The sequence below is a fragment of the Durio zibethinus genome, chromosome 11, assembly GCF_047325235.1.
Source record: "Durio zibethinus cultivar Kanyao isolate XHJ-2024 chromosome 11, ASM4732523v1, whole genome shotgun sequence".
NCBI lineage: Eukaryota > Viridiplantae > Streptophyta > Magnoliopsida > Malvales > Malvaceae > Durio > Durio zibethinus.
In genome coordinates, this window is record NC_143172.1 from 26,734,765 (window position 1) to 26,756,792 (window position 22,028).

At 32.6% G+C, this 22,028-nt stretch overlaps 3 protein-coding genes across 9 annotated transcripts; 2 read left to right on the forward strand and 1 right to left on the reverse strand.

Annotated features, from left to right (window-relative positions):
- Window positions 1–976: 976 nt before the first annotated feature.
- On the forward strand, window positions 977–4,593 carry LOC111289569 (uncharacterized). The gene is made up of 14 exons (XM_022880720.2): window positions 977–1,156; window positions 1,255–1,357; window positions 1,466–1,582; window positions 1,686–1,783; window positions 2,106–2,189; window positions 2,368–2,501; window positions 2,609–2,681; window positions 2,762–2,807; window positions 2,966–3,075; window positions 3,167–3,274; window positions 3,352–3,411; window positions 3,511–3,572; window positions 3,724–4,036; window positions 4,245–4,593. Exons 1-14 carry the CDS (start codon window positions 1,079–1,081, stop codon window positions 4,440–4,442), a joined length of 1,584 nt encoding a protein of 527 aa, XP_022736455.2. The 5' UTR covers window positions 977–1,078; the 3' UTR covers window positions 4,443–4,593.
- Window positions 4,594–4,611: 18 nt separating this feature from the next.
- LOC111289570 (mitochondrial phosphate carrier protein 3, mitochondrial-like) lies at window positions 4,612–7,754 on the reverse strand. The gene is made up of 6 exons (XM_022880722.2): window positions 7,176–7,754; window positions 6,241–6,602; window positions 6,107–6,150; window positions 5,303–5,517; window positions 5,058–5,182; window positions 4,612–4,928 (listed from the first exon to the last, which is right to left on the reverse strand). The coding sequence occupies exons 1-6, from the start codon at window positions 7,512–7,514 to the stop codon at window positions 4,880–4,882; spliced, it is 1,134 nt and encodes a 377-aa protein (XP_022736457.1). The 5' UTR covers window positions 7,515–7,754; the 3' UTR covers window positions 4,612–4,879.
- Window positions 7,755–12,079: 4,325 nt separating this feature from the next.
- LOC111291483 (coiled-coil domain-containing protein SCD2-like) lies at window positions 12,080–20,483 on the forward strand. 7 transcript variants are annotated; one of them, XM_089768554.1, is made up of 18 exons: window positions 12,080–12,553; window positions 12,661–12,833; window positions 14,229–14,304; window positions 14,515–14,556; window positions 14,648–14,710; window positions 15,413–15,462; window positions 15,538–15,565; window positions 16,348–16,422; window positions 16,499–16,609; window positions 16,689–16,749; window positions 17,192–17,305; window positions 17,396–17,514; window positions 17,820–17,889; window positions 18,285–18,326; window positions 18,480–18,520; window positions 19,061–19,187; window positions 20,064–20,278; window positions 20,418–20,483. In XM_089768554.1, the coding sequence occupies exons 1-17, from the start codon at window positions 12,206–12,208 to the stop codon at window positions 20,273–20,275; spliced, it is 1,752 nt and encodes a 583-aa protein (XP_089624680.1). In that variant the 5' UTR covers window positions 12,080–12,205; the 3' UTR covers window positions 20,276–20,278; window positions 20,418–20,483. The 7 variants fall into 7 exon arrangements, 6 of the variants coding, with proteins under 6 accessions (XP_089624680.1, XP_022739023.1, XP_089624679.1 ...); XM_022883288.2 differs by having other exon boundaries at window positions 20,111–20,278; XM_089768553.1 differs by having other exon boundaries at window positions 20,064–20,483.
- The last annotated feature ends 1,545 nt before the right edge of the window (window positions 20,484–22,028 follow it).

The window sequence follows — 22,028 nt, forward strand, 5'->3', positions numbered from 1 at the left end:
AAAACATTAAGATTCATGTAAAGTAAGATTCTAATGCCGTGTTTGACGCGTAAGATGATAGAATAATAATAATCTTATATTATATTTAATTTATATAAAAAAAACTTATGCGTGCATATATATAACATTTCAGTATGAAAAATGCCCTTTTGTGTAATCCTTCACCTCACCAAAAGCAAAGAGGCTTTTTACTTGAATTTGTTGTGGACTAACCACTGGCCCAGTCCTATAATTTGTTCTTTACCTTGATGGGTCACAAACTACTCTAAAAACAAATCGTTGGCTTCAAATTATGGACTGAATTCCTTTTAGCCCAAACATGACTGGCCAAACCCCAACCCCCTTTTATCCAAAGATCCAGTTAAGATAATTAGAATACAGAAAAGGTTTTTACATTTAAGGCATCATTTTTGTCAAATTCAAAAAAAGACAATATATTAGTCAGATAAATTGTTTCATATTGAGGTAGTTTTTACACTGCACAAAAGGAATTAATAAAATAATACATTTTTTAAAATATATTTAAAAATAAAAACCTTAATTATAAAAATACATAATCAAAAAAATTATACAAATAATATATCAAATAATAACTTAATTAATTATAAATCTTATTCCTTCAATATCACCTTAATTTCGAGAAATTTTTTAATTATAATTATTTTTATTATAATATTATAATTGTTCAATTACAATCAATAATTATGGAAATATTCTGAATTTACAAAAATAAATTTAATATAATATTTTGATAAATTTTACGTAAATTTAAATTTAAATTTATTAATTATAATATAATTATTATAAATGATATATTCTACGTTAATAATTATTATATTCATTAATTATAAAGAAGATTAATAATATATATAATAATAAAAGAGTAATCAAGGGTCAAACGGTAGCCCAATTATAGTATGGGCCTGGGCTGGTCACGTGGCTGAATTCATAAGCAAAGATTTTACTTGGAACCGCTAAGGCTTTTCATCTTAAACCCTTTCATCTTTTGTAAACCGTTGGCTAGGGTTTAAGGCTAACCTCATCAGTATCATCATTAGCATGACATGGTAAACCATCCATGGCGGTTTCAGGGTTAAGCTTCGCCAGCAAACCTCATTTCTCTTTTCGCCTTCCTCTCTTTCACTGCTTCCGCAAAGTAATTCTACTCTTTTTTTTTTAATCTTTGACCTTCTGTTTTTCTTATGGGTCATATTACTTATTTCATTTCTCAATTTCTGGATAATTTCTTTGTAGATTCGGTTCGGTTCCGTTGCTGCAATTGAGACACTTGATGAACCGGAAACTGTTATCAATGACAACAACAGTCAAAGCTCTGACTCTTCTCCTGGAAAAAATGGTATGCAAAAGTCTTGTTTTTCTGTTTTTTTTTTTTTTAATTTTGATTGAATTTTAATTTCTCCTTTTGGTGTTATTTATAAAAATTTTTAAACTTTGGGTGTTGAAGTGAGTGGAGAAGACAGTGAATTACAGTGGAAGAAGCTGAATTCTGAGGATTTTGGAATTAGCACTTCAAAGATTTCCAAGCCAACAAGGAAAGTTCTTAATGGGCTCAAAAGAAAAGGTATTAGTATTATATATTTCAATTGCAATATTTGAGGGAATGGAACTTGTTTTCTAATTATATGTTTGTATGGGAATCTCTGCCTTTTCTCTTGTGCTTGTAGGGTACGAGGTTTACCTTGTTGGAGGTTGTGTACGGGATCTTATTTTGAATCGAATACCTAAGGACTTTGATGTCATAACTACAGCAGAACTCAGAGAGGTTGTTTTTAATGGCCTTTTTTGGGTTTATATTTTGGTGATTGTTGTTATTTTGATCTTATTGCTTGTTTATTAATACAATTGTGTGCTTATTGTATTTAATGGTATCTATTGTTGGAGTAGTGTCGGATATGTATTTAACACTTCATTCATATCTCAGTGCAAGCATGGTGTAATGTCAGGTTGATGTCCCACAACCAAAAAAAAAACCTTTGTGAAGGTCTCTCTGATCTCTGTTATTAGTGTCATGTCTTCCTATCTGAGGAGGTTTCCCAATTCCTTAGGTTTCAGACTTCTAAAATATATTTTTCCCAAATTTGCAGGTAATGAAGGCATTTTCACAATGCAAAATAATTGGGAAGCGGTTTCCTATATGCCATGTATACATCGGTGATACAATAGTTGAGGTTTGTTCCTACTTTGTTATCTTTGACTTTTTTCCCAAGGCATCCCAGGCGGCAATTTCCATTTTTATGCTTGTTGCTATTCTCTTGGGGATGGCTGTAAATGAAGGTTATCTATTTCAAAATTTCCTTTTTCTTTTTAGCTATTTTATTATTATTTTGAATTTACTTTACAATTTAGGTTTCAAGTTTTAGCACATCTGGACGGAATTTTGGTAGGGGTCTGTCCTATGAAGTAGGAAGACCTGTGGGCTGTGCCAAGAAGGATTTTGTTCGTTGGAGAAATTGTTTGCAAAGGGACTTTACAATTAACGGGTTAATTTTATAAAATTTTGAACTTATGATTTATGTACTGACACTTGTTCCAATTAAGTACTATGGGCCCTGTGTCATTCATTTAAGACACCTCTCTGTTCCTACAGGTTAATGTTTGATCCATATGCGAGGATAATTTATGACTACATGGGAGGAATTGAAGATATTAAAAAAGCTAAAGTATGCATTGTGGTTGTTCCTTTAGTTTCTCTAGAACGTAGAATTTGATGTACATTGTCCTTTATCTTCTGTTATTGTAGGTAAGAACTGTGATTCCTGCAAGTACTTCTTTTCAAGAGGATTGCGGTGAGTTTACTGTTTGCAGTTTCACTCTATTTTTCATCATGTAATATAGAAACTGTCATGCTATTGTCTGCTTTGTTTACCTTGAAGCACACTCCTTTTAATAACCCATCTTTTTATACTTACTGAGAAAATTGCTCTGCACCCCATACTCTTTGCAGCTCGTATACTACGTGCAATAAGAATTGCTGCCCGGTTGGGCTTTAGTTTTTCTAGGGAAACAGCTCATTTTCTCAAAAATCTGTCTTGCTCAATATTGAGACTGGATAAGGTATACAAAAGGCTCCTTTTAGAGATTTCACAGCATTTAAGTTATGTGAAAATGTTGCTGGCTGATTTTATTCACTAATGGTAATATTTAGTCAAGGCTTCTGATGGAAATGAACTACATGCTGGCATATGGTTCTGCAGAAGCTTCTTTGAGATTATTGTGGAAATTTGGACTCCTTGAAATACTTTTACCTTTTCAGGTATGGAACTGGAAAATGATTTTTTCCTTTCATACTTGTCATTTTGATACTAATATTGATGCAACTTCATCTTGCAGGCAGCATATTTTGTTCGCAGTGGTTTCCAGAGGCGTGATAAGAGATCTAATATGCTCTTGGTAATTTTTGTTCTCCATCTTTTTGACTAGGGGTTACAAAATGACTTGCAGCAATGTGATTGCATGGAGTCCATTAATTTTCTGATGTTTCCTTTGTAGTCATTATTTTCTAGACTGGACAGACTTCTGGCACCTGACAAACCATGCCACAGTAATTTATGGTAAGGTTGTCAACAACAAGAAAATGTGAAAATCCATATCTGGTCTTCTCATATGCAATAGCCTTTAATAAAATGCAATATCAATTTTTTCTGTTTTTGGTGTACTTTTTTGGAGCCACTCATCTATAAAACATCATCTTATTGCTAACAGGGTTGGAATTTTAGCATTCCATAAAGCACTTTCTGACAAACCTAGAGATCCTCTGGTTGTCGCTGCATTTAGCCTTGCTGTCCACAATGGTGGAGATATGTCAGAAGCTGTAAATATTGCGAGGAGAATCAATGAATCACATGATAGTAGATTTCATGAACTATCAGAACCAAAGAATCTAGAGAATCAGATATTAATAAGTGAAGTTACGGATCTTGCTGCATCTGTTAAAAGCACGTTGCGCAAGATGACTAATGAGCATTTCGTCTCTCGGGCGATGTCGGTGTACCCTCAAGCCCCAGTTTCTGATCTGGTGCGTATTTTTCTTTATGTTTCCCTACTATTTTCTGGTTTTCCGACTATTTTCTGGTTTTATGGAAAACAAATTAGGATGATGCCAACCAGGCATCAACACCGAACCTGAGCAAACATCTTGTTTCAAGATCTGCATAGAGCTTGCTTTCTTCTTTTTTCTTCTTTTTTTCCTTTTATGATTTTTTATGTTAATCGTACACATGCAGGTGTTTATACCGTTGGCATTGTATTTGAAAGCTTGCAAGGTTTTCGAGTGCGGAAGAGAGGGTCCAGAGAAGGGATTTGCGGCAAAACAAGGTAGCAGAATTGACTATGAGTTGTTAGCATCAGGAAGCCTGAAGGAAATTCGACATACATTTGCTAGGGTTGTTTTCGATACTATATACCCTCTTAACCGAACCTAAACCAAGATGCCACTTCACAGTGGCTGTATGCTATAGAAAAGAAAATGTCAAATTGTTTTATGGTAAAATATGTTAGAATGTCCCATTTGTTTCTTGTGTATGCCCTGCACAAGTACATGGAATAAATTTACTCCAAAAGCTCATGTTTTCACCATGGACTAGAATATGATTCTTGGTAGTAACCAGATGCTTGTTCTTATACTTGTTGAAACAAAGTTGGAATCGTCCTTTGGATACAAGCTTGAATTGGTGCCCAAAAAGAAGATTAAGAACAAAAGTCATACACTAAAAAATCAACTGCGCCAGAAAGAATAACAAAGAAACTATGTCTGCAAAAGAATACTTTACAGAACCAACTGACGACTATTATTGCTCTCTTAACAAGGGGAATCCCCTTAGAAAATTCCTACAATGAACTAAAAAAGGTTGCATCCTGTTCATGCCTTTGAAGCGGCAGGAGTAGGAGTGGCACCACCGGTAGTTGGCCTGCAGAAAGGAACCAGATTTAGCTCATTTGATTGATTCGAGATAAGTACTAAATGAATGAATTTCATGTTTATCTTGAAGTACGTAACCATCAAAACTACAAGCAAATGCTGCAGTCAGAAAACTTACAGGCCAACAAAAACTTTAAAAGCATCATAGATTCCCCATTGTGCACCAGTAAGGGTTCCAATCATAACAATACGAAGGGGAAGGCCACGGGTGAAAAGACCCCACAATCCTAGCTTCTTCACCGCCTGCAACAGAGAAAAGAAAAGGAAACAATACAAAACCGGTGAATATATGAAAAGTGAAAGAGTGTGTATATATATATATATATATCAATTAAATGCAAACAAAGTAAGGTTTTTACTCACATCACCAACAGTTGCCCCCTTAGCATTGTTGAGAAAAGACACCAAGTTGTCGGCAGGATGTGATACAACAGCACAGAAAACACCAGCTATGTATCCACCAGCAAAGCTCACCCCAAGTTGCAAAGTTTTACTGCACTGATCTTTCGGGGTGGGGATGGAATACTTATAGATTAGCTCAACAATTGTTTCAAAACATGCGAATTTCACCATTGTATCTGCAAAATATCTTCAGTTCATCAGTACAAATTCAAAACTTCTCGCAACCAACGGAATTACATAGAGGAGATCAACACAACACACACAAAAATGAAACAGACATAGAGAAGCCACTACTTTTATTCTTTTTCCAGGTGTTTACGCCACACATGCCCCAAAACCTAAACAGAACTAATATTAGAAAAAGGACAGCCGAGAGCCAATTTAAAATTTTGAGGCATGATGGCATTAATATTTGGTAATCCTCAAAACAGGGTATGCACTTTTAGACAACAAACTCATAGCTATATCTACGTACATACAACTGCAAAAAGCCCTAGAACTGATAACATGCTGGTGCCATTTAAGAAAGCTGTATTGTAGGCAGAACCTTTCAAGTGGTCATGCCAATTTAAAAAGCCATTTAAAACACAGCGATTAACTAAAACATTATTTGTGAACAGGGAAAAATAAGCTATAATTTGCAAACTGCTTAATGCATCCAAATAGGAAGGGAATTCTAACTTCATGGGAAACAAACATGTCAGTAACAACAGATCATCACAAAGCTTATACGAAACATTAAATGCCGGAAAATCTTTGGCTTACATGGAATCTGTCGTCCCCAGAGAGGAACGAGTCCTTTGTACAACCTACAAACATGTAAGATCATACTATCAGCATTTAGCACAAAAAACAAAATACAATACGTAAACCAAATATGGATCGTGCAGATATTATACCCGCCAGCGCCTTCAGCCTTCACAAACTTTGGAAACCCATCAGATAAACCTCGTGCAAACCCAGGCTGAGTTTGCACACGAACTTTGACTGCCTCCATAGGGCAGAGAGCAACATCGGCAATCAATTCAGCAGATGCTGAACCAGCAAGATAAATCAGAGTCTTATACTTTGTGGCATACTCAGGCCCAGCAATGTCGGAGTAATACTTCTTGAAGAATTCATAGAAACCAAATTTACAAGCACCCTGGGCGCTGTAACCAAGCAGGGTAGGCACCCAACCCTTAAATAAACCTTTAGCACCTTGCTCCTTCAGCAAAACTCCAAACCCTGATGAGATGCTCTTATATTTTGCTGGGTCAATCTGAGATTTAAACAGCACTCATATCAGCATTCCCTTTTGTCCACTAGAGATCAGGGATTTAAAATGCGATCACAGCCGCATATTATGGTTACGGATATAATCCATAAAATAGCAATAGTCATACTTACGATCATAAATTTTTTTAAAATTTTCACAATGAATCAAAAAATAATTTGTTATAATAATATTTATTTATAATATTTAAAATAATTTATGATATTTTAATATTATATTTATAAATTAAAATTAGTTTTTTTACATATTTTAATTATAAGTTAAAATTAATATATTATAAAATTTATAAATATATTAAAAAATATATATAAATAATAATTTTAGCATCTCATTATAATTTTTTATTTTATTACTATTTTCAGATGTAATAAAGCGTTTTTTACATGAACGACGATTCATTTGTTCATTATAACGAGTAACGGAAATAAAAAATACGCTACCCCTAGCATCCACCGTACCATGGTTAAAACAGACGTTTTTTTAACCATGCTACAGACCAAATTCCAGATACAAAGACCAAATCAAATAAGCCAAACACGTTTTAAAAAGAAAGAATACCTGCATGTTGCACTTAACAACATCGAGAGGCGTAACGGTTGTGTGAGTAAGGCCGCAGCTCAATATCCCACCGGCAGTACAAGCGGCGTAAAAAGCCGGCGAGTACATCTTGATCCCCTCCTTCGGCGATGGTACCACAATCCTACTCGAAGCGACCCTTGCATCACCGACCACGTTCGATGATGATGATGAGATGGACGGTGATCCAGGTAGCACATGATGATGATGATTGGCGTTCGTCAAAGACGTGTCCAAGCCGAAGACACGTTTGGTTGAGGAAGGAGCCGAATAGAGGAAACTAGGAAGAAGAGATTGGCGAGAGCCATCAGAGATTGCCATTTTGTTTGGGTTACGATTTGTTGGTTCGTCTCTCTCGAAATGAGTGAAACGAGCGTTGGCTTTTGTGAGAGTAAAATGGTACGAAGAAAATGGAAAGCTTGTGGTGTTTTATGAATGCGAGAAGCGAAGATGAAAAATCAGTCGAGAATGTCTGCGCTTTTGAAGGACTTTCCGTCCTTTGCTTACGCGCTTTCTAATTCACTGTTGCCGCGAGACTTTGCCCCTTTGATTTTTTTTTTCTTCTAAATGCGTCCCAAAACCTTCTATTTATACCCCACAAATTTTCTTTCAAAAATACCTACATACCAAATAAGGAATTCTATTTGCATTTTCATTTTTGCTCTATATGCCTCATTACCAAATACACCACAAATTCGAATTCAAATTTTATATTTTTACTAAATACACCTAATCTCTCAACAATTGATTTTTGTTATACTTTCAACCTTTTTTCTTTCTTCTCTTTTCTTCTCTTTTCAATCTCAAACCCAAATTAACTTTAAATCTATCAAATTAATCCCTTTTTTTTTTTTAAGTCTTCCATTGATTAAAAGTATAATTTTAAAATTTATTTTGTTTGATTTAATTTAGATGATGTAAAAATAAGTTAGAATTTACAAAATAAATTTTACAACCGAGTTTTTCAAAAATGAATTTTCAATAAACATTTAAAGCTCTTGAAAATACATTTTCAAGAAGTTTTAATTTTCAAGAGCTTAAAGGCTATTGAAAATCTATTTTCGAAAATATTTCAAACTTCTTAATAATTTATTTTTGAGAAACCTTATTTTAAAAATGGATTTTCAAAAATAGAAAAACTCAAATTCAACTGGGTATAATAAAAAGAAAGATGAAAGAGGAAGAAGAAGAAAGAAAAGAATAATATAAGAGTATTTTCGTCATTTATTAAAGACTAAATTTGATTTTTAATATGTAAGTATTTTTGAAAAAAAAATTGTGAGGTGTATTTAGAAACGCCCCGTATCAAATTTAGCCTTTAGTAAATGATGAAAATACCTTCTTTTTCTTCTTTCTCTTTTCTTATTTGTTTTTCTTCTTTTTTCATAATTATTTCTCTTATACCCAATTGAACTTGGATTTTTTATGTTTTTGAAAATTTATTTATGAGAATCCAATATAATATTTAGAAATCTATTTTCTAAAATTATGATATATTTTCAAAAATAAATTTTTAAATTTTATGTTATATTTTCAAAAATAAAAATTTTCAAAAATAAATTTTTAAAAAGTTTAAAATCTTATCGGAAATGGATTCCTGAGAGCCTTAAAGGCTTCTAGGAAATCCATTTCCTAGAAGTTTAAATTATGCTAAATCTATTTCGTAAATTTTAACATATTTTTACTTGCATTTAAATCACATTTAACAAAATAAATCTCGAAATCTTACTTTTAATCAATGGTAGGCTAAAAAATATATAATTTTGGGATTAATTTGATGGATTTAAAGTTGAAAAGAAAAAAAGAGAAAAGGAAGAAAAAATGTTAAGGGTGTGAAGGGAAAATCAATTGTCAAGGGATGCGATATATTTAATAAAAATAAAAAATTTAAGTTTGAATTTAGGATATATTAAGTAGTGAGGTGTATAAAGTAAAAATGGGGGTGCAAATAGAATTTTCTTTTTTTTAACGAATTCAATTGTTGACCTATGTTATAATAATAGTTAATAAGATTAATGTTATTAATAGAAAAAAATTTACATGAAATTTTATAAGTGACGTTCGTAAAATATTTTATTAAAAATAAGTAAATAAAAATTAAAATAAAAAATCAAACTAATAAATTAAAAAATCTCATCACATAGATCAAACATGTAAAATTTAAAAGATATTTAATAAATTTTGATATATTTATTAAATAAATATTTTTAGTACAAAGATTAATAAACTTTTTATCGTTGAATAAATATCGATTAAATTTAAATTTTAAATAATATTTTTAACAAATTTTTTTACTTAATATTGATCTTTATACTAAACTCTATCAATTTATTGATTTGAATTTTTTATTAAAATTTTTATTTACTTATTTTTAATAAGGAATTTCATGAAATCTCATATGAAATTCTATGTAAGTTTTGTCCTATTAATAGTACCTTAACTATAATAAATTATTTCACATATCATATTAAAAAATTTTAAATTTTAAATATTATATTAAATATTTTATTATAATTTAAGAATCACTTTTAACATTAATCCTTTTATGCTATACTATTTGATTTAATTTTCATTTAAACCATTTTTAATGTCAAAATAATGTCTATGCAATATATTTGGAGTTTTAAAGATGGGGAATAAAATGGAGTGGAAAACTATCTTGAATTTTTTTTAAAGAGTAAAAAAAAAAATTGATGCGAATGTTGGTTAAATAGTTAGAATTTTGTGATTGTAATTTAGTTATATTAAAATTCTATGATAACTTTTACGATATCAAATTTCATGACATTAAAATTGATTGATTTAAAAGGTGTTGATATTTTATTTGTAATAATATGCAAATACATTACGTTTAAAATCTTTTAGTGAGTTTGTGTTGCAAATTAACACCATCCATTGATAAAGCATGCAAGCATAAAATCATTTTGATTTTTTTAAAGAAAAAAGAATAATGGGATGATGGATATTTTATCTAAAATAATATGCAAAAGTATTATATTTAAAATCTTTGATTGAGTTGGTATTACCAATTAATCAATATCCTATCCAACAATAAAGTATGCAAATATATACGTGAATTATATAAAAAAATTATATTCATATTCAACTTATGAGATATTATTTATTTTAATTTAAAATTTTTATAATTTTATTTAAAAAATATTTTATAAAAATAAAAATAAAATTTTATTTATATATCATAATAAATATCATAATATTGGAATATGGAAGAGGCGTTATTGCAAGGTCAGGCACCGGTGGAGGGTTCTTAGAAGGAAGCTCTTCAGAATTAGTCAACTCTTTGGTTGCGTTAACTCTTACGGTTGTTGGCTAGGTCCACACTTCCGAATCCGCCGCCCTATGGCAAACTTGTTGCCAAGTCTAGAAATAAACGGACCCTTGACCCAATTGACTGAAGTTTCTAGCATTCCACAAGCTACAGGCTGGAAGAAAGAAAAAGCCAACTATTCTTTCAAGTTCGAGATAGTTTGATGCTGAAAGTGAATATCGTAGGATTCTTGCTTAGACCGCCTTGATTAGGACGTGCTTTGCGGGCTATTGTCTTTCCTGTGCTTAAAATCATCATATCTACTTTTATTAATGCATTATTATTTAGAAATTTAATCACAAACTATAATTTATATATCAATAATGAATGTCACATGATAAATTATAATAAATGTTAGTTTTATTAAATTATATATAAATTTGAATTGTTTGTTAATTTTTTTAATATACTTTAAAATAACAATTAGACAAGTAAGAAGAAAAACTTTATCCATTTAAATTTTTAATTTAAGGCGAACAAAGTTTTTGGTTGAACTATCATTTTCTGAACAAGTTATCTTGCCAAACCTATATTTATTAATCATATTTAATTATATATATATGTAACCTTTGAATAAATAAGTTTTTTTTTTTTTAATGTTTCGGTGAATTAGAGCAAAATCACGTCGCTGTATTAATAATTACTTGCGGTTCTACTTTTGGATGGCACAAGCAATCATATGGGATTTTGTGACGGTGGCATGTGCTTCATCCAAAAATGTTGTTTACCATTGAGTCTCAATTACGATCCCTGACTTGATGGAAGTTTCTTACTTACGAAAGTATAAGTTTTTTACTTACGAAAGTATTTATCATTTACAATTTTTTATTATAATATATAAATAATAATTATTTTTGGGTATATAAGAGTGAATTAATAGTTTAAGTCACATTCGAAAAATAGTATTAGTATTTGGACTTCAAATGTGACTTAGGTTTTATTTGAATGCAATCGAATTTTTGATAGAAAGTTAATTATCATTTATTTTTATTTTGTGTTCGGTGATTTATTAATTATTAATTGATGGATCCAATAGATGTTAATATGTTTTATTTATCAAGTTAATTAAATATTATTCATTTATTTTTTAAATTTAAAGAGTATAATTTTAATGAAATAAAAACATATAATTTTAATTTCATGTAATAAAAAAATTAAAATTTATTTGCGTTTTTAGATAAAGTTTGAGGATTTATTTAAGTATTTACAATTTTGAGTAAATATTTATGTTAGCACAACATGCCCTTTATAATCATAAATTCAAGGGTGTAGAACATACCACGTGGCACTCAGATAATGACCTTGGAGGCTTAGGCGGCTAAGGACGAATCCAATTTTCACCGTCACCGCGCAGCCAAAACATTCTCCGTCGAAGATCCTTCGTCACTGGGTCGAAATCTTGGATCACACGCGCCAACTCAGTTTAACACGCTGTCAGTGGTCCCTGCATTTTCCCTTCCAATTCTCTCCCGCGAATACCGCATTAAGCCCCTAAAACGATGTCGTGTCGTTCAATCATCTTCCCCATAATAATTTCAACAATTTCAACGCCTTCTATGTCTCCTCTCTGTCTCTCTCTATAGGAGACCAAATTCCCCCGATTCTTTCTCCCCCCAAATCTAGCTCCCCTTTAAAGAAAATAAAAGATAGATAAATAAATAACAGTAAATATAAGTGTAAAGCGATGGATCGGAGGAGGACAGCGAGTCCGGTTTACGGGCGACAGTGGAGCGGAGGATCGAGCAGCTCGGGCTCGTCGTCTCCAGCGCATCCTCAGTCGCGATTGCAGGCGGGTTCAGCCGGTGGTATGTCAACCATCAAGCGCACACAAAACGTCGCCGCGAAAGCCGCGGCTCAACGACTCGCTCAAGTCATGGCTTCACAGACCCCCGACGACGATGAGGAAGACGACGATCTAGGGTTCCGGTTCGGCGGTCCTCCTGTACCTACTAGCTTCTCCAATAACGGTCTAAATCACAGTACTTTGCCGGCGTTCTCAGTCACTCGGCCTAATAGATCTCCCTCCCCTGCGGTAATAACTTTGAATTGAAGTCAAGTAGGGAGGTTTTTCTTCGCTTTTTTCTTTTTGTGGATTCAAAATTTTTGTTCTGATTTGGTTTTTGTTGTAATTTCCATTAGTTAGGTCGGAATTTTGTAGAACATGCGCCTTCGGTGCGCTCCACGTCAGCAGGGAGGCCGGCAAGGTCGATGCGGTCAACGACGCCAACTTTGCTGCCTCCGAGTAGGACTTCAGTTCGCACGCCAGTTACTATTCCTCCGATTGATCCTCCTCATAGGAGCAGAGATAAAAGGTTAGCTTTCATGAAATTTTATTGCTTCGAAATCTATTTAGAATTTTATAGATGCTTAATATTATAGTTCATGTAAATATTCATGCCTTTGATGAAGCCATTTTTATAATTGTTTTGAATCATGATGTCATTTTCACTCTACTTTTAGCTAATTGCATAAGTGGCATGCTACATAATTCGGCTTAGTTGTTACAGAAAACAGGAGAATGGCGGCTTTTAAGTTTTAAGGTGGAATCTGAAGTTGAAAGGAGAGAAAAATCAAGTCAGATGAGTCTTTCCATAGAAGGAAACTTAGAATTATATTTTTAAGAAATAACTGAGTTGGTAAGATAGCAGCTGATTAGTAGATACTGTGGCTGTAAAAGGACCAACTGAGGCAACTGCTAAAGTACAGATGGTAAAATCGTATCAGTTCAAAGCAGCTTCTTGGAATCGCAATGTATTTATTTATATTGCCACTACTATTTTGTCATTAGAAACATATTTCTCTCTAATACACTTGCATTAATGTATCTCTGAACCCTGCTACTAAGGCACTAATATATCTTCTACCACTGCAAAGATAGGTTTTCTCTGCTGTTATTGTGCTGGATCAATCCATTAGGAAATTACACATTTTTATCTTATCAGTATTTGTGAAAGATAATGGTTATTGAATATCTAGACTTGAAGCAGTCCTATTGTTTTTCCAAGATCATATCCTTGGTCTTCATGCTAATACCCTATTAATAATGTAGTACTCTTCTTTTATGCTTTACATATTCTATCATATAAATTTTTTCTTAGTTTGACAACAGTACTTATTATTCTAACATCCAAACACCATCTTTATCTCTTAAAAAAATCCTTATTAGATCATAAATTTTTTCTGGTGTAGTTGGTTTAGACGGTACTGTGATCCAAACCCTAATAATTCTTACTGAATCACCAGTAGATCTTAGGGTGTCATTCCATTATCTTGTTGTTTATGACCTATATTCTTCTATCTTTTGGCAAAAATGCCTAAGCCTCAATTCAAATGCAGTTGCTGCTATATAATTTTTCATTTCTGCCTTAGTAGATTATCTAATATACTTGTTTATCCATATTTGATGTACTTGTACCTAATATCTTCATTGCCGTTCGTTTCTGAAACCAATTTAAAATACTGTTTTCTTCTTACTTTCAAGTTTTCATGAATCGCCAAATGACAATTTCTACCTTTTGACTTCCTTCTCTGTATGCATAATCATCCATTTGCTTTTGTCTTTTCTCTTTGTGTGTGGAGTATTATTGGGTTTACATGCCTGTTTTTCAAAATCTTCTATTGTTGTATAATGGGAGACAAAAAGGCTCAACCTTTTGTAAGACAATAGATTTTAAGCAGTGGAATTATGTTACTGGAAAGTATCGCAGGTTTACAGCTGATGTGGGACAACTCAAAGCAAAAGACACTGGAGATCAGCGTGAATCTTCTGCACTTCGTGATGAAGTAAGTCACTGGCATTTATCTATTTCTGTTTTGACATCTGACGCATACAGCTTTCAAATATATTAATCTTTTATAGGTTCTGTAAGCTACATAATCTAAAATGTAATCATGCCTTTGAGATTACACCAATTTTTTTGTATATATTTCATTTGAACTTGAAATCTTATTCTTGAAGCAGTTGATTTGAAGTTAATGTATGCTATGTTGCAGCTTGATATGCTACAAGAAGAGAATGAGAATCTACTTGACAAGGTGCACTATCCCAGCCTAAAGAATTAAAAATTGGTTATTATGGTTCTGGTATCTGTGAAATTAAGCATTTATACCTGTCTATGTAGTACAGGTTCATTCTGCTGAAGAAAGACGTGAGGAAGCTGAAGCAAGAGCTAGGGAGCTTGAGAAACAGGTTCGTTAGTCTTCTTTCTTTGGCTGCAAGATCTATTTTCCCTGCTTGACACAGTGTGGATGGCTTATCCTATTGAATTGTGTAGCATCATCTGAGTTGTTTCATCAAATGTTTCTAGTCTATTATGCATAGTTGTTGATGTGGGGCACTTATGTGATTTAAACATGATGATCCAACATTTCCTAAATGTATTTGGGTAATACTTTAGATGTCTTTCCTCGAATTATCACATATCCTGCGGCTTCTAACGCTGCTTATTTGTTAAAGGGCTTAGCATTATACGATATATGAAATATGAAATTATTCATATAGTTCATATTACACTTGTATAACTTAGCATGAAATTATTCATATAATTCATATTACACTTAGATAACTTAGTATCGCCAAATTTTGATGTGTCTATTTACATTCTTGGTTCCTGATATTTAAGCAGTACTGGATTATGCATGAGGTAGAATCTTTATAGTCTAGGCACCCACTAGGCGGGACATTGACATAAATCCCTTTAATAGGCATATACTTGAAGTGTATTCAGGTACTCATGTTAAGCATTTTTGTAACTTGTGAACATGTAGTAACATTGTTGAGGTGTAAGCGAATTCTGCATTTGAGTTGTGAGCATAGCCTAAGTGGCTATACATTCATCGTTCATTGGTTTGCTGCATTCATATAGTAGCTTACTAAATTTTATGTTAACAGGTTGCTTCCTTAGGAGAAGGTGTATCTCTGGAAGCCAAATTATTAAGTAGGTAAGTGTGAGTATTTTGCATTTTCCAGTTGTGTTATTTATTATCTACTCATGGTTATGAGTGTTTTTTCTGCAGGAAGGAAGCAGCTTTGCGTCAAAGAGAGGTAAATAGAGTACTATAATTATATATAATATATATAAAAGCATGGATGTGGGGAATCTTTTGAACTGACTAAAATGGGCATGATTGTTAATTATATTTTTAATTGCCATTTTAATAGTATTTTACCTTATATTATGATTTGTCCAATAAATAGAAATTAGTTTACTATAAATCTAGCTATGCTAGGCTATTAAACTTTGAATAGAAGTTAATTTACTTATACACACAATATATTGGGATATAAAGCAAGTTATATCATACTGGGATATTAAACTTTGAATAGAAGTTAATTTACTTTAGATCATATACACACTATATATCCGGATATAAAGCAAGCAATATTATGCTTGGATATTAAACTTTGAATAGAAGTTAATTTACTTGAGATTGTATATACAATATATATTCGGATATAAAGCAAGCTATATTATGCTGGGATATTAAACTTTGAATAGAAGTTAATTTACTATAGATCACAAACACTACATACATACCAGTAGAGTCTAAACATAGGTTGGGCCACGTTTAGTTTACTTCTTTTCATTTCTTCTGGCTCATGAATTAAATATTATGTGGTTACTTGGCCTATATTTCCTATTTTAGATGATTGCCTGGAACAACAATATTGATTATATCTTTTTGTCTCCCTTTTGTCTCTCTCTCTCTCTCTCCATCCCAGCTCTTTATCCACAAGTGCTAATTTTAGTTCTTTGTTACTTTTATTTAAGCTGTAAAATATTCTTCTCATTAGACAAAAAACCTGAAAAACATTCTTCCTTGCAGGCTGCTCTTAAGGCTGCAAAACAGACAAAGGATGGTAGGGAGGAGGAAATTGCTGCCCTTCATTCAGAACTTGAGGTAAAGTGTGCCAATGATGTTGGTGCAGAGGAGTGTGTTGATGCAGAAAGTAATTCTATGATTTTCTTTTGATTAGAACTTGAAGGATGGGGCTGCTACAGCCATGGAACAGCTCCATGAAGCAGAATCTGAAACAAAAGCTCTTCGTACAATGACACAGAGAATGATTTTGACTCAGGAAGAGATGGTTTGTCCATTCATGCTCAAGTAACTTTTATTGCTACTTACCTGCTGAAATTCTAATTGTATACTAAATCTACTTTTAGGAGGAAGTTGTCCTAAAGAGATGTTGGCTTGCACGTTACTGGGGATTGGCTGTACAGCATGGTAATCAACTATCACATTCTTCTATAGCGAGGAAATAATCTACATCTTAATTGTACTAAGATGCATAGAAAAGCGAGTATTTGATGCCACACTAGTGTTGTAATGCATCTTTGGCATGAAAGTTTTGACCATCCCTAAGATTTATGAAGTTCAAGGATCTTGTTGTATGTATGATTTGGTCAGTTCTTAGTCCTTTTGTCCACCTAAGATTGTCTTCGTAATGAACCTATATTTGTTGTAGATTGTGGATACCAGCTTTGAATTTGTTATTTTTCCAGCCAGTATTAGCAATTCTTAGCCCTATTATTTAGTTCCTATGGTGGTGGAATTTTCATTTTTCACTCCTAAAAAATTGACTCATACCATTCATTCTTAGCTGTCATTTTATTGTTTAAAACCAGATAGGATTTGCTTTACCTGCAATTGCTACTGGATTTTGCAGGCATATGTGCAGATATAGCAGTGTCAAAGCATGAATATTGGTCGGCGTTGGCTCCTCTTCCATTTGAAGTTGTTGTTTCTGCTGGACAAAAGGCAAAAGAGGATTGGGATAGAGGCTAGTTCAATTTCTAACCATATCCCATATACTTCCTCTTTTTGAAAATATTTTTTATTTTGAACTATTAAAATTGTGGAATTGGTTCAGGTGCTGGAGATCCAGACCGGAGTAAACTTGTCCGGGATATGAATGATCTGACAGGAGAAGGAAATATTGAGAGTATGCTTTCAGTTGAAATGGGCCTACGGGAATTAGCATCTTTGAAGGTTGATTCTTTTTTTTAAAGGAAAATTAAATATTTAAAATTTTTTTTCTGAGCCATTTGCTTGTCATTTGGTATCTATGTTTTTCCTGGATGTTTTACAATTTGATTCTTCTTTATGAATTCATGTATGCCACCTCTTTGATGGTTTATGCTTTGCACATTAATTTTTAAAATTTAGTAGTACTTCTTTCCCTCCATTATGCTTTTATGTGAAGTTCAATTTTATTGTTACTTATATATCTCATGTGCACTTTTATAAAGTATTACTTTATAAATTTATTTTTATTTCACTCATCGCTGTTTCAGGTTGAAGATGCTGTTCTACATGCATTAGGCAGGCATAGACGACTGGGTTTGCTTCATCAATCCATCTCAGGTTTGCTTTATCTGTGTCATGTGCAAGCTTTTTTAAAAATTTTTTATGAGTAATCAATCTAGTTGGATGTACTTAATTTCTTGGTAGTTATATTTCCCCCAATTAATTTCTGAAGTATGCCAAAATTTCCACTTGTGTGGCTAGCCTAGCAGCTTTTATTGACTTTATCTTGCATTTTAGGTTGATGCTCAATAAAATGGAGTGAAACTAGTGACAGTTCTCCCCACCGTTTCCTCCTGAAGAAAAAGTGCCCAAATTCTTTTCTTTTTTTATTGAGGCCAAATTTTTATTTCCTTGCCAGCAATTCTTTCCCTTATACAATTACATCTGTTGGAAATCAGTTATATACTGATAGTGAAATATTTTTCCTTTAATTTCTTTCATTTGATTTTTAGATTCGAAGTCACCAGGTGATCCCAAGTTGATTGATGCATTTGGTAAGAGAGACACTCTTTATCTTTCATCATGCACTATTATATCTTTCGGAATGCTTTCATGTTGGTTTTGGGAAAACTCCGGCCTCAATTAGTTTAAAAAGATTCAGTGGTTCTTTCTCTTTATGCTTTTTTTTTTTTGCCTTTCAACTGCAGAACTAAGTGAAGAGGAGGGAGAAGATGTTCTTTTCAAAGAGGTTAATCACTTTCTTCATTCAAATACTTTGCATGTTGGTCATATGTGAGCTTTAAATGCAAAATCTCTTTTCTCATTCTCTAATGACTTTTTTAGTTGTCTTGGTCTCTTTTTCATACCTCCTATCTATTTACTAGCAAGCAAGAACACTTTTTTTTTTCTTTTGATAAGAGTTTAATGTCCAGGATCATCATTTGTCCCCTATATGTTATTGACTCCATGCAATGATAGCCAGTTATGATGGTTCTTGCACTTAATTATTAATGAATTAGGAATGTAATAATCTCAACAAATAAAAGTTGTCCATCAATTAACTGCATCTGGCCTTGTCAACTTTTTGGTTAAACAATTTTACATTTATTTGAGGGTAGCAAGCCCATTTTTAAAAACCATATGAAGTTCTGAATTTATTAGTAAAGGCAGTAGTGTTTTGTCATCATGAGTAGGTTTACTCTCTCATGCAGGAACTCTAGAGCTTCTTTCTGTAGAAGGTTCGCTTTATGTCAGAAATTCATGTTCTTATAACTTGTAATCATTGTAGGCTTGGTTAACATATTTTTGGAGAAGAGCCAAAGTACATGGCGTGGAAGAGGATATTGCAGAAGAGTGGCTTCAGTTTTGGATCAGCCGTAGTGGGCAGACCCCTACTTCACATGACGCTGTGGATGGTAAGCCTACCTATTTTAATTGGTTTTTTTCCCTGAAAACAGTGTAGGTTGGTAAATTTTTGAGTGAATGACCTCAAGAACTCCATCAGAATACGTCTCATCATTCAACTTTCTTGTCTATATGTAGCCTGGGGATGCACTGTGATCACAATTTCCTTTTACAATCATACTCTGATTTTCTAAAAGTTGATGTCAAATATAATTTTGGTTTTGCTTTGCTCCCTTTTTCCTTTTGTTTTTTAACAAAACAAGAGAAGGCCCCACAGCTCGTGGGGGTGGGGGTGGGATATGCTAGTATTTTGACACCCTCTTTGGGAACTTTTTGCATAATGTTTATTTAAGATCTCATCGTTCATAAAATAAGACGGGAAGCCAATAAATGATCTTTCTGCCATCCACTTTCTGAATTTCTTACATAATGCTTCTACGAATGCCTGTTTGTTATTGCTCATTGTTGAACTTTCTTATTAAGTGTGCCTCATTCTCATTGAATAATGCAAATGTGCCTGGGGACAACTTCAGAAAAAAAAAAAAAAAAAAGAAGTAAAAAACCAGTACATGTTTCGGGCCATATCCAAAACATGTTACAATCCTAGGTTGGACTCTTATATGTAAAGTTGTCTCTTATCTTACAGCAAAGTGTTTTCGTTTCATAGAAGTAAAGAACCTCAAAATATTTTTGTGAATGGCATAGATTTTAATTTCTGATGCTACCTTCATTCAGTATTATCAAATCCTTCAATCTTGGGCTGTGCAAAACGAATTTGGGCAAAGAAAGAAATAATACAAGTGAAACCATAATATAAAAAGTTGGGGGGGGGGGGGGGTGGGGGGGAGAAAAGAGTGATTGATGAATGTTAAATGTGCCATTTCCAGTGACATCTGATTTCGTGCATTGCTTGCTATCATGTGCAATCTGGCAGTTGATCGAGGTTTATTTGAGCTACGGAAGCTGGGGATTGAACAACAGCTTTGGGAAGCATCTCGTAAAGAAATTGACCAGCCATCTGCAGCATCCTTGTCAAATCACAAGGATTTGGACAACATTTTGTGATTTGTTTCTTCCTTTCTTTTTTTCACTGTCTTGATAGGTTTGCATCAAATATTAAGTTTGCATATTTATTGTTCAATTTTTTTTCATATTAATTTTTACTATAGCTTGCTTAAATTTCACATTTTTGCTTTCTTGTCTTTGTTGTAAATTTGACGATACGATTCCTTGTATAACAGATCTTGATACATGTTTGAGCTTCAAATGAAGATCCTAAGATTCAGCTGCGTGAATTTCTAATAAAACGCCTCAGTTCTTTTTTTTTTTTTGGAATTTTTTTATTTAAGATTATAAGAAGCTAAGCTTTGATTAGTAAAATTAAGAGTTCAGTATTTTATTAAAAGGGCAAAGGAGCATACATTATTTAAGGGTTCAACAGAAAGAAAAGCCAGCTCGCTTTTCTCCACTCTGCAACTTAAATTAATACCCAAAAAAAAAGGTGAGAGAGATCATGGAAAGAAGAAAGTGGAGTTTTGCTTTTATTGTAAGAGTTCAAAAGTTGTAATTTATCATATTGAGACACATTTTCCAAATCTGATGCTCCCACCCACTTCCCCCTTAACCAATCTTAATTTCATTTAATTTTTTAACAAAGTCTACACCATAACATTATACCTTTTTAAATGTGCCAAACCAACCCCCCTTTTTATAGTTTTATATTTACCTATTAAATTATCTATGCTACTATATGAATTATTTGTATAGAAACATTTTGGATTGATCATAATAATATTTATAAAAATTATTGAATATATTACTGTTGAAAATTTTTAATTTCACAGATAAAATTAAAAAATTATCACATAATTGATTAAGATATATTTTAAAAATTTAAAATCAACCTTATATATTACGATAATATTGAATTAATTTCAATAATTTTTGTGATACAAGAATTGAGTATATTAAAAACTTTACATTCATATACTATCCAGTCCTTCTCTCCTTAAAAAGTAGTAGTAGGTAATGAAATCATATTTGAAAGTAATGAAAAGTGAACAGTTTTTCAATTGCTTTGGTTGGGAATGAAGAAATAGGATTCCCAAAAATCAATGACATTTTGGCAAAGCAATGATGGAACATAGGGCTCCTTTTAGGAGAAGAAAAATATTTTCAGATTTGGGTTTTTTTTTTTTTTTTTTTCTATCATAATATTTTGAAAGATGCAAGTTGGAAAGCAAGATAAACGAGTACCAAACATGAAATAACTAAACAAGAGATGGGAATTTGTCCTCTTGCTGTTTGTTTCTCGAGGAAAAAAACCCCACTTCAAGCAGAACAAGCTTTTTCTAGGTTGGTCCAAATGCTTGTTTGAATAATTCGTCAAATAAGTTTCTAGTTTTTATATATCCATCACAACTAACTCATTGCCATTGTACTTTTTTTCTCCTTAAAATATCTTTCATTTAATTAGATTTCCAATCTTAATTGGCAAAAAAATAGATTCATTTTCTTACTAATTAGATAACTTTCGGTGGATAAATCAGTAACATAAGCATATTCAATATTTGTATACTTACCAAGAGTTTGACATTTTACAAGCGTATGAGATCATTTCAGTTGTTTTTGAAGTGTAGTAATTTTGCAAGTGAGAAAGAGAGGGAGGTGGGTTGAGGCGATAATGGGGAACATGTGGCTTGTGTGGAGCAGTGCTTGAAAAAGGGTTTAAAAAAAAATGGCAACAATCAAAAGGTAGAGACCTCATTATTATAAGAAACCCAATGAGAACAAATCCATCAACATGTAAGTCCATAAAGAAATTGTGTCAAGACTGTGAGCAAAGGATTAGA